The 13074-nt window shown below is 41.8% G+C and overlaps 1 protein-coding gene across 2 annotated transcripts in view; it reads right to left on the bottom strand.

The window, feature by feature from the left end:
- Positions 1–1364: 1364 nt before the first annotated feature.
- Positions 1365–13074, bottom strand: part of TMPRSS7 (transmembrane serine protease 7) — a 35765-nt gene continuing 24055 nt past the window's right edge. Inside the window, exons 9-16 of one of the 2 annotated variants that reach the window (XM_053309904.1) lie at positions 11114–11250; positions 10442–10549; positions 10228–10338; positions 8894–9010; positions 7417–7594; positions 5725–5993; positions 4118–4254; positions 1365–1602 (exon numbers count right to left, since the gene is read on the bottom strand). In XM_053309904.1, coding sequence (XP_053165879.1) covers positions 1432–1602; positions 4118–4254; positions 5725–5993; positions 7417–7594; positions 8894–9010; positions 10228–10338; positions 10442–10549; positions 11114–11250 — 1228 coding nt within the window. In that variant the 3' untranslated portion in view covers positions 1365–1431. Of the gene's footprint in view, positions 1603–2499; positions 2688–4117; positions 4255–5724; positions 5994–7416; positions 7595–8893; positions 9011–10227; positions 10339–10441; positions 10550–11113; positions 11251–13074 lie in introns of those variants that run through there. The other variant, XM_053309905.1, reaches the window with a different exon arrangement.

Raw genomic sequence — 13074 nt, 5'->3', positions numbered from 1 at the left:
TGGCTGCTCTTTAAGCAGCACTTTGTGATTTACAGGAAGCTGGCTGCCGGGAGCTGCAGCACACCACCCCAATCCCACACACGATTGTGGCTGCCATGGTTACATAAGGCTTTGGCTCTTTAACCTTTGTTAAAGGGTAGGCTTAAAAACAGGGTAGCCCTGCTGTGGAGCAGCAGGGCAGCAGAGGTTCTGAGGCTCCACACGATCCTTGAAACCCAGGTTTTCATGCTCCTGCCCTGCTGCAGCTGGTCATGAGAATAGTCTCACTGTCTGTTAGATCACCTCAACCGGAGCATTGAAAGGAGCAAAACTTAAAACATAATGGCATAAAATAAGCACAGCACACATCCTACAGATCTTCACACATCCACAGCTGTGTAGCAAGGCACAGGCCCCTGCTTGACTTGGCTCTCCTCCTCCCTTTCCTCTTGCTGTTACTGCTGCAAACAAGCCGCGTTGCCCACCTGGTCTCAATGATGTGCCTAAATACACTTTTCTGGGTTCTCGTCTGGGTCCTTATATTAAGAATAACCAGACACAGGAGAAACTTTTATAAGGCTTTTAAATATTTGCACTACTGCAGATAGTGGTTCAATGGTTCTCTCACCAAATTTGAGGACCCTGAATTACAATTTCAATAGGTCTTTATACCTTAGAATAGTGCTTACACGGCTCGAATAAACATCTGTCACACACCAATGAGAAAACAGGATATGCCTTATCAACATGAGCCACAGACTTCTGTTTCCTAACTTAAGACATCACTTTATCTTTACAATGGCTCTAACTTCCCTTAAGGTAAACACATTAGCTAAGCACTTACACAATTTTCACCTTTTGTGGATTCAAACACATCATCAAGAGCCCCATCATTTGTTGCTGTTGTTGCCAACGATGACAACCAACCAACCAACCACCTGGCCTCCATGGGATCTGAAAAAAGTTGTTGCTGCCACCCACCTGGCCTATGCGTACCCCCCCAAATGCTGCTGTTGTCATCTGTGACATGGTATGATGTTGTCACCAACTGGCGCACCCCTGCATGGCCACCAGCAACATGGAGAAGGGACATGGAGCTTCAAATTGTGATTACAAACATCGGTTCAATAAAACATCCCAAACCACGGCATCTCCTGGGTAAATATCAACAAGCAAGTTACCATATGCTAAATAAATATGGGGTTTTCCTGTTTATTAAACATGATATGGAGTATTTTGGTACCATTTAAGAGTGACAGAGGTAGGATCCCAGACTTTCTAAGCCCTCTAGAACTCTACTTGTTTATCTTAACAGTGAGGATATAGGTCCATGCCATTTGTATTGTTTAGCATGCACAAGAACAAACTGAAAACGCAGTCAATAGTTTAGTAAATATCATTTTAATAGAGACATTGTAGAGTAAACTCTCTTCCAAGTGGATTGTTGCTAGATTAAAAAACTGAAGGCACGTATTTGTGTATCCATGTAGCAAAATTTGACACCCTTGTGTATACACCAGGGAAATTGGGTCTGCCACAGCCATAACCCCAGCTAACAATTCCGGTCAAAAACCACTTTCCATCACCTTTGCTTCGACATGATAAAGGTCCTCCAGAATCTCCCTAAAAAGGATATTTTCAAAAGTTAAGGCTTTGGGGGGGGGGGAGATTTAGATCTTTTCTGTGTATTCTGATAAGTATCTGCTAATGTTGATAAAAATTGTCCCCAAGTAGTGACTGAAGCAATATAAATCTAAGATTAAAATAAGCAAGCAAAACAAGCATCGTATACTTGAATCAGGGTTGCTGCGTGTTTTCTGGTATGGCTCCTTTGCCTGAAACAATAACTGAATAGGTAGGTACATTTTTTACATCTGAACTCTTGGGGAAAGTTTCACCGCTAGAAATCTGCCTGCTGCTACAGCTGCTAAACACCTAGGAACTCTATCAGAAAATAAAATGCCAATTGCTAACCGTAATTCAGATAAATACTAGCAGAGAAGCAGCAGGGAAAGCACCAGTGAGTTGTGGTGAAGACATTACGCACAGCGTGGCCTTCTGTAGGCTGTACAGAGATGACTGTACAAAGAATATATGCATTTGTACAGAAGCTGTGTATTTATTTACTCATTCATTCATTTAACATATTTATATACTGCCAAGACTAGAAGTCTCTAGGCAGTTTACAAAACAAAACAACCCAAAAGATTAAACATTTTAAACATATATAAAATTTAAAATTAAAGCAATCAATAAAATTCAACTAGAAACATCAACTAAAAACATCAGAATTTAAGTGTAGGCCATTTAAAGGTCCTGCTGGTAGACATATGTGGAGAGACTCTGCTTTATTTACAAAGCAGGGTCAAAAAAGAGAGAGAGTGGTCTCTTACTTTAAGCTACTCTTCCCTAATGCAGTGGAAATAGTGGGCCTTGTAGTCCAGGGGTGGGCATCAGGTAGCTCAGGAACATCTGGTTCTCCCAGGACTATCTGAAGCCACTAATGCAATTAGAGTGACTTTCGGACCTGCTTCTGTCTTTGCTTTTTAGCCACAACTGCAAATCTGATTGGTTGGCTGAATAGCAGCAGCTCCAATTTTACTCCCACCCCTCTCTCTGAGTGTTCAGAACTGCCTTTACTTTCTCTTCAGTTTCTTTTCCATAAAGCAACATATTTTGCTCCCCTCCTGTCCTGCAGCAAAGTTCTCCTGGAATTCAGAGATTTTTATATTAAGATCCTTTATTCTAATGATGTACATTTTTGTACAAGCTACCATTTTATGCCTTCCCAAGCCACTATTTCATGCTGGTAGCAATCAAGGTTGGGGGAGAGGGGAGTAGTTAGGCTAGTACTTTTATCCCTTCTATTTTTATGTGCAGAGATCTATCTATCTAGGCACGGTGACCATTCAGTCATGTGACCTCCAACCACCATTTCTAGGCTGAAGTCCAGAGTACAGGTCCAGACACAGGTCTACCATATGCTGTTTGAGATAATGTGGCTTTAGATACTGGTGATCTACACATATTCAAAGAAACCTCTCTGTTTGTGGGTGTGCACAGTATATCTGTTGGAAGTGAAGGACTCTTCACTGACTCATGCCTCAGCGACAGAGGGGGACAGACTAGTGAGTCAGAGGGCTAGAGAGATCAAGACATTGGTCATCCCTTCTCTACTGCTCTGACACTATCCCTTTGGTATGTAGATTGCTACTCTTAGGGACTAACTTACTTACTTCCTGCCTGGCCACTTCCTCTTCCTCCTTCTCCTTCCCTTCCTTCTCCCTTGCAACATGCAGGCTCCTCTCTCCCTGCACCATGTGTGCAGAGATGCATCCATGTGCATCCAGCTAGCTAGCTAGATTAGAGATCCTATCTCTCCACTTTACTATCTAGAATGGAGTTCACTAATAAATACTTGTTATATTGATTTGAAACTATGAACGGGCTCCAAGTTATTTTACTCTCAGCATACACGCATGCCTGGGCAGACTCCGCTGTGTTTTGCCTCTCTGCACTCTGCTATATTAGAAAGGTATCTCTTACCATAGATAATTCCCAACAATATCATGCTAATGCAATTAGATATTCATGGCAACAAAGAGGCAGCCGGTGAGGGTGGCTCTGGGGAGGCAGCGAGAGTTACCTTTAAAAAACCATTACCTGCAAGCCACTATGAGCAGTGGCGCCCTGCCCAGCAATCTGCATGGCAGCTGCCGCGGCTCCAACACTCACCTGTCCTCTGCTCACACACAGAGGCCAGAGTGCCTGAGCCGTGGAAGCCTCCATGTGGGCTATCAGGCGGGACACCACTACTTGAGACAGCTTGCAGATGCTGGTGGAATAGCTGGTAATGACTTTTTAAAGGTGCCCCTTGCTGCCCTTTAAGCCCTCACTGTCCTCCCACCCCACAGCCCTCACTGGCCACCTCTGTGTGCCATGAATATCTAATTGCAGTCGAAATCCATGACGGCACACTACCATCACCTAACTGTTACTGGTTCTGTATTACCCAGAACCAATAGGATTTGAATCCATTTCTCAGCTGAACTGAACTTAAATAGGAATGAAATTTAAGGGCAGCGGGGGGGGGGTGACTGGTAAACAAATGAGTGATCAAAGGACAGTGAATACTTACTTTGCAGCTATCCCTTTTCCCAGACATCATCCCAGCACACAGCATCCGCGCAGTGATAAGCCCGTATGTTGAATGACACAATGTTTGGTCAATAATTTCCACCTCTGCTTTTTGTAGAATTGCTGATATTTCATCATCTGAAAAGGAAATGTAAACTTTGTCAGTCACTGGAGGCAAGAAGATAATTCTTTAGCACCTCATCTCCCAGGTGAAGCAGATAAAAAGTGCTCCTGGCCACTCCTTACCAATAAAGATATACAAATTTTACGCAAAGTGGAGACTTTTGGGGTGCAAAGTGTCCTCTGTTTCCACTTTTTTTGGTGATAGATATCAACTTTTTTCACCATCTGGACTTGGCAATTCTAAAATTGTGTCAAAAAGTTCTGGCAAGATCAGGGGCTCCCAAGTCACCTCTTATATGTTAGTTAAAAATCTAAATTCTTCCTCTAAATTCTTACAGCCAGTCCGTGTAACTAGGGGTGTGCACGGAATTGCTTTTGGTGGTTCAATTCAAATTCAAACCAAATTCAGACTGAACTGCCAGTCTGCAAACCAGTTCAGTCAAACTGGCTAGTGAGCCAATTTATTCAATCGAACCAGGTCAACCCGGTTCAACTTGGTATGTGGGGCGATACTTGTAAAGGGGAATCCAGTTAGGGCAATGCTTGTAAAGGGGAATCCCCCAGTGGGCTGCACTGCTGGAGGGAGCACCAGGGGTTAGAGGAGCCACCACTGCCACCCCCGGGTCACCTTTAGAAATATTTTAAAGGCAGGATCCCCCTTTGCTTGAACCAGTCGAACTGGGCCAGTTCAAATCGAACCCAGTTCGATTTGACCCAGTTCTTCACACCTCTGCCTGTAACAATATAGTGGTATGTTATACATGCAGCTGAATCCATCTGCAGTCATTCCCCCTGGCTGTGGCAGAAAGAGAGGCCAGAGAGCTGTTGCCTCTCCATTGATCTGACTGAGACCAAATGTCATCTGGCTCCTCCCCTCACATAACTGAATGTACCTGCAACCTTTCCATTTGCAGCCAGACAGCCTCCATCAGAGATGTTGATGGAGGTTTTTATTAGGAATGTGCACGAACCAAGGTGCACGAACCAAAGTTCGTGCACAGGTTCGGTGCTGCCGAGGGCAGGGAGCAGCGAGCGGTGTCATTAAAAAGGAGTAGAGCTGGTCCTTAACTGCACTCCATTGCCCATGCAGCTTCCTGCTGTGAGGGCACTTCCCCCAAGAACCTGTGCACACATAGCATGTCTCTTGGGGGAGCATCATCACAGCAGGAAGCTGCATGGAGTAGCAGAGAGCTGATAAGGGCTGGCTCTCCTCCTTTATAAAGATCCCACTTGCAGCCCACCCCCAGTGGGGTCAAACCTGTGCACAAATCTAGGTTTGTGCACATCCCTTGTTTTAATGCACTAGTTCCTTTTTTAAAAAATTGATGTTGTAAGCCACTTTGGGCACATCAGTTAAAAAGCAGAATAAAAATCTAAATAAATAAAAAGAGTATAGATGCTATAGACAGGTCTGTGTGTAAAATTTGGTGCTAAAATAACAAACTGTGTGTGTAAGGGAAAAATTAAATTAAATTAAAAACTCACCTGCTTCATGCTTCTGTCCCCAGCCTGTTACCCAGCACTTCTCCCCAGAATGCACTCTGTGTGTGCTGGGAGGTAAACAGATGGGCTGAATTAACCATTTCATGGTGTCAAGCCATGGTGTACTTAATTGTAGCAGGGCAATGTCATAGTCATAATTTCTATTGTTATAATATTTGTGGACGATGATTCTCCTCACTGGGGAGATGAATTTTGCTTTCCCTTGAATGCGCATTCCCAAATGAGCTGTCCAGATTCTAGGATCCGATAACCTAATTGAAAACAGATGAATATATAAATATTTGTGGCTGAACTAGAGCTGATTTTTTTAAAAGGACGGATGAACATCCTTTAATAACAAAACTTCAGTTGCTCCCTGTTACATCTCCTGCATTTGTAAGTTGCATAAATGCAGTTGCGCTATCCTAAAAGATTGGTACCAGATGTGCTCTGCTATCACTTTCAACTAAATGCTGTGGGTTTCAATAAGCTGTTCAGCAGAACACACAACCATAAAAGTCCCAAACCTTCCAAGAATCTGGTAAGGAAGCCTTGTGTCATGATCTGCTGCCTAGCAAAGTATCATGTGTGTGAACAATGTAGCCTGGTGGCATCAGTCTATGGAACTTCCTAGGTCCACTTCTGAAACTATGGAATGGCCCTGCTGTGAGGGACAGACATGATACCCAATGGGGAATTCCAGGGAGAGGAAGGACCCTGCAGAGGACAGAACCACTGTCTTCCTGGCGTCATAGATTGCACAGAAATTGCTATGCCGCTAACTGTGGAAGTTGGAGAGAGGCAGCGATCATATGGTAGCTCCTGGCCTCAGTCATTTCCTCCAGTTTTTGCCTCCTTCCCTATTGGCTGTCTCCTCTTCTTTGATGCCCCCATCTACAGCTATTTACAAGGCAGTGGGCCCCTTTTATGTGGCTGAGTGTGAGGATTCTTTGCTTCGGACTGCTGGCTGATGGTGGGTGAGAGATTGGGAATCTGGAGTATGTTTAGAAGAAACCTGAGCTTAAAAAGACTGCCTGCCCTGTCTTGCCAACCCAACCTCGATGTTTTTCAGAAGCATGGGAAGGTCTCTTTCTTAAAAAGAGCTTTTCAGTTTGCCCCCAATTGTATTGTTCTTAGAGTATTCTTACTCTTATCATATTAATTACTCAAGTGATATTGTATTAACTTGCATTTATTAACTGCTTTGCTGAATGATGTGAATGGCTTTGAGGTTTTATTTTAAACCAAAAAGGGAAGTTGTATATGTTTAAATAAATGCACATTAAGAACTCCAAACCATACTTTCATAAAAGACCTGAGAATGCACCTCCCTGCTTGTGGCACTGTTTCCCCTTTTATTCTTTCTGTCACAGTTCCCTGCATGATTGGAATGTGTACAGAGTTGTGGTGTACAAAAATGGTGGCTTCTCTTTGTACGGAGTAAGCCAAGCACTCCCTGAACTATGAGGGAGTTGCCCGAATTAGAAATCAGTTGCCTTGTGCATTGGCCTTTAGCATGTGCGAAGGAGGCCAGGGTATTATTTTTCTCATTCGATATTGGGAATTTCATGCCTGCATTGCATGACTAACAGTTAAACATTCAAGGAAGAACAATGAACTCACTGTCTGTCACATGTCACAATGTCAGAGCAATGAAAGCAAAGGCTGTGGATGAACTGGGTTTTGGACACTCACCGGTTCCCCTGAAAACAATGGGCGGCAGAGAGAAGCCATTCTTTGGATATCACTGAGGCTCCACAATAAGCAACTCCACCAAAATGGAGGCTGACTTGCCATGGCCATTCTCCTTCTTGTGCATCAGAACCGCCCACAATCCGGTGATGGGTATGGCCGTATTTAGTACTGCCACATCCTTTGAAATAATGTCAACAGTTTAATAATTATGACCACTGCTAATCAGTTTAATAATTACTACTGCTATTGCTGCTACTGCTACTACTGTGCATGTGTTTTGAGCTCTTCAGAGTGCTTCACACATTCATTATTTTGCTGTGATCTTGTAAAATGAGTATTATCTCCATATGACAAATGGGGAGAGATCCATCTGAGAAGGAACGTCTCACCTAAGGCCATTAAGCCTGCAGTCCTAGAAGATGTGGCTACTGTGCAAGCTTCCATGCGCATTCTAACACAGCATGCACATCGTTGCGCAAGTGTGCTCATGCACACATGCAAAATTTGTGGACCAACGGTTCTGCAACAGTACAGTAAGTTGTGTGTGTGTGTGTGTGTGTGTGTGTGTGTGTGTGTGTGCGCGCGCAAGAGTGTACTTGTGCAACTTTGCATGCTGTGTTAGAATGTGCACAGAAGCTTGTATGTGAGACTGGGAATAACACCCACTCAACCATGAATCTTACTGCTGAGTAGAAATGCACAGGATTGCACTGTTAGTGCATTTAACATTTTTCTTGCAGTAGCAACCATGATAAAACACAGATTTTCCTGTAATACAGATTCAAAGTAATAATAATTTAAAAGAAAACCAAATGTACTGGGTAATTCATGAGGATCTTGATCTTGTTGAATCCTAGTAAACTAAAGACTTGGTAAACTAAACCCTTGTGCAGTCCAATATTCATCTGTTTGGGATAATATTGGGTAGATTCTTATAACTATCCTGCTTGTGTGTCCCCTTTCTCTTTCTTGAAATATGTCTGTAAGAAGTTCAGATTCCAGTATTATGTATTTCATTCTGATAAATATTCCTGGGAATACAGACTCCCCAAATCCGGGCAGAAATTTGGCAGAGGAATTTATTCATAATATTTATATATTATAGGGCACGCAGGTACTGGGATCACTTGTATATCATTAGTAAATCTAACAACAAAATTTTCCCAAGCTCCTGAATTGTTTAAGCCCTCTCAGATTCAGGAGTCAGGAAGGCAAGTGTTTAAATTTTGATTTGTATGTAATAATCTCATAAGTATGAAATACTGCTGTTTCCTTTTATTCTTAGTTGTGTATTTTTAGTAGTACTTTCAGTACCCTGATTTATGTTCAGGAGGACTTTTTAAAATTTATTTGGTTTTATTGTTTGTAGTAGAAGTTTGATTGCCTTCTCTTCTACATTTGTTTTAATCTCATGCTGGTTGCTGATCGAAATAAAGAAATAAAGATATTTGATATATTACAGATAAGGCAAACTTACTACAATTGTTTTCATCACTTCCATCAAGGCAGTCAATAATCCCATCACATTTTGCATTTTGTTTTCTAAAGCACATATTATTGTTGCACTTAAATGTATTGTTGGCACAAGGAACACCTGAAAGAGAACACATAGATTGTTTTCAATTTTCATTCAAGAAATGAAAAAAACTAAGCGTTCTTTCAGACATTCTTTTCCACAGCTACTTGCTTAAACAAGTTGTGTAACATTGGAAGAGAATTTAAAGAACATCTCATACAATAGTTTAATATAAAATATACTACATCATGTAAACGTCTAGAGAGAGTTCAATGTAAAATACATTACATACTGTAAAATAGGCCAGCATACCATATACTGCAAATGAGAGATAAGCCTCTCTGAGTACCAGGTGCAGGAGATAACAGCAGGAGAGAGGGCATGCCCTCAACTCCTGCCTGTAGGCTTCCAGCAGCATCTGTTGGGCCACTGTGTGAAACAGGATGCTGGCCTAGATGGGCCTTGGGCCTGATCCAGCAGGGCTGTTCTTATTTTCTTATGAGTCTGAGAGGTAGTGGCTTGTCAAAGGCCACCTAGTGTTTATTTATTATTAATTATTAGTAGTAGTAATATTCATCAACTGCCTAACATAGGACTCTCCCAGGTGGCATACAACCATTTAAAACACAGCAAAAATTAAACAGGTAAAATTATAATATTAGTAGTGTTGTGAATAGGGATGTGCATGGAATGGAATTTGCATTCCATTCCAAGCTTGGAATCGAATGCAAACCCCCAGAATGTTCCATTGGAACAAACAGTCAAGCTGGTTGTTCTGACGGAATGAGCTCGGGTTTCGAGTGGGGTGGCGGCAAGGGGTGGCAGGAGGTACGCTTAAAAATCATTACTTAGGTACCACTTGCACCTGTGAATGCCCACAAGCAGCAGTGCCCCACCCAGCATCTGGCACTGATGCTGCTCTGTCTATGGCACTCCTCTGGCCTCTGAGGATGTGCAGCAGTCATTTGCGCAGGAATGTTCCAAGCTCAGAACATTCTGCACATCCCTAGTCACGAGTGTTGAGTTAATATTATAAAATCAATAATGTTTTGAACAAGCTTGTATTTTCTGTATTCAGACAAAACAAGAAAATACATACATATTAAAATAGAAAAGTAAATTTTAAATCTCCCTCTCTTGAGAATGAAGAAAGAAGCGAGATGGGAAACACAAGGCCAAAGCTCGTGCCTGTGCATACATGTAGCACGACATCTGAACTGGGCCACTGTTAGCCACTACGTGAGGCACATATAATTGCTGCATCTGGTGTGTTCTGAAAGAGAGAGAAAACTCACTTTCAGTGCAGTCTTGTTCATCTTGACCATCTTCACAGTCATTTATTCCATCACACAAAAGAGAATGGTGCTGTGTTAAGAAGCTGGTGTTACATTCGTGTCTGGACACATCTAAAATGGGAGGTGGGGGGAAATCAGCAAATCATTAAAAGGAACTCTGCTGCAGTAGCTTTAAGGAACAGTGATCATCTTTTCAGTTTGTTCAGATACTAACCACAAAAGAGCTCATCACTTTCATCAAAGCAGTCATTGATCGCATCACAACGCTGAGTCTGCTGAACACATAAACCAGTGTGGCATACAAAGGATCCCAGTGGACACGCTAAAGACAAAGAGATCAGAACGGTGATAGGTGCTAGCTTTCCATGCTATTCCAGTTCTTATACTAAAGCTATTATGACAACCAACACAACCTGCCAGGAAGCTGTCCAGCACACACCTCATTGAAATAAATGGGAAGAGTGCAAAAGCCCACTAATTATTTATTATGCATTTGTTGGTGACATTTATACATCAAGCTCCTGCCAGGTTTCTGAATAATAAATATAACAAATAATAAAGCAGTCAAAGCGATATACCATTTAAGATAATGGCTTTGAATCTTAGAGATATGATCTAAAAGGGAAAAGGAATGCAGATGATGAGAAAATAAGTGCATTCTTTCATAGTGCATTCCAAACGGTAGTTCTATAATGATCTGATGGTCACTGCAGGACAGTTCTGGGAGGGGAGGAGCCAAATGGCAGTTGGTCACAGTTAAGCCAGTGGAGGAGGGGTTCTCTGTCTCACCTCTTCTTTAACAGGGCTCTTGCAATGCTCACATTCATTTCCAAAGGAACAGGAGGACTTTTCATAAGGAGTAACAAAAAACTGAAATTCATCTTACGTTGACTGATGTTGTAGCTCCCATATTCCACCAGAAGGGGCTGCTCTGAAAGCTTTGAACTACATTGAAACTCAACGTTAACCGCAGCACTTCCAACACGGAATATTGTTTGATGATCAATGTAATAGCCACAGTACCTACAAGACGAATGGATGTTAACTTGTGGTGTCGAGCATCTTTCGTCACTAGCTAGCCAGGACAGTTGTAATAATGTAAGTATATCCCAGAGATGGCCAAAGTTTCTCTGAGCCATATTCAAATGGCAGAAGCTATTCCTCCACCAATCTTTATTCTTTAAAGGCCTCCAGTGCTTCATCTTCCCTATTTAATTGCTCCTCATCTGCTGCCACCACAGTACCTTCATAATTCCCAGACTAGAGACAGCTTTCTATTCTTTCCACCCAAGTCTAAGTTGAAAGTCTTCAGGCCACCCTATGATGCACAGCTACTAAAGTAAAGTGAAGTGAAGTGAAGTGAAGTGTGCCGTCGAGTTGGTGTCGACTCCTGAGACCACAGAGCCTTGTGGTTGTCTTTGGTAGAATGCAGGAGGTTTTCAGGAGGTATGAATGCTAATACACCTTTTTATCCACACACAGCCAAGTTTAACTCTCTGTTTCTATCTGAATTCAATGCTGCACAATGTAATAATCACATTTCACTATGCTACATCAAAGCATGACCTCAGTATTGATACTTTGCTGCCCCCTTACCTATTCATACGTATCATTCTACCCACTATGTCAGCTACTTGGTACATGGTAAACCAAGTCTATAAGCAGGAAGATTAATAGTTCGTTCAAGTTCCAAGTGTGAGGATACAGGTTTTCAGGTTTTACAAGTATACATGTTAATTAACAGAGCACAATTCTTACATATTCTGACTACCTTTGAATAAGACAATATAATGGTGATGATATATGCATACTTCTGTTCTCCAAACAGGTTTTTTAGACCTCTTTAATGCACAAAATAGAATAACATTGAGCAAACATGTTTCAATGTCCAAATACCATTATCAATGCTTTATTTCAAGCAGCTGGAAACACTATTATATCGCATGACTGCTAAATGTTCTTCATAGGTAGGTAGGTAGGTAGGTAGATAGATGATAGATGATAGATTAGCAGGGGTCTTCCTGTTTCCCCAATATAAAATTCCTCACATTCCATACGTACAATCTTGTACACAATTCCCTTAACCTGGCATCAGCCCTCATTTCCTCACAAATCACACAATTTCACACTTACTATCATAAATTCTGGACTTAACCAGATGCTGTTTTAAGTGAGTGTGAAATGAAGGATTGTGTGATTTGAGAAAAGATTATGGCTCGTGCCAGGTTAAAAGAATTCTGTGCAAGATTGTATTAAATTCATAGGTGCTGTACAAATCACATTGGCTTTCAAGCCATGTTTTCTTAAGATCTTTTGTTTTTGCCACATACATCTATCAGTCACATAAGGAAATTTAAGTACAGGTAACCCTTTCTGTACCTGTACATCTTGTGCTGATAATGGTGTTTGGACATTGAAACACATTTGCTCAATTTTGAATGATCTGTTATTTTATTCTATTTTAGACATTAAAGAGGTCTAAAAACTTGTTTAATCTAATTTTACCTTCTAACCTTTATGACTAATCTAATCTATTTTCTCCAATCTGTTGTTTAGCCAGGGGCAAAACTGGGCTGGGTCTTGAATCCAGTCTGGAATTGAGCCAAACTGGAAAAACTGGTTTTGTACACATCCCTAACTAGAATCAGGACCAAGGAGATCCAGATTCAAATTATCACTCAGCAAAAAAGCTCACTGAGAGACCTTGCACCAGTCTCTCTCTCTCCCCCTCCCTCTCTCTCTCTCTCTCACACACACACACACACACACACACACACACACACACACACACTTACACGCTAGCCCAGCTCACAGGGTTGTTTTGAGCATAAAAATAGGGATGAGGGG

Source organism: Hemicordylus capensis, chromosome 3, assembly GCF_027244095.1.
Source record: "Hemicordylus capensis ecotype Gifberg chromosome 3, rHemCap1.1.pri, whole genome shotgun sequence".
In the NCBI taxonomy this organism is placed as follows: domain Eukaryota; kingdom Metazoa; phylum Chordata; class Lepidosauria; order Squamata; family Cordylidae; genus Hemicordylus; species Hemicordylus capensis.
The sequence above is the reverse complement of the archived record's forward strand: the minus strand, read 5'-3'. Positions and strand labels throughout refer to the sequence as shown.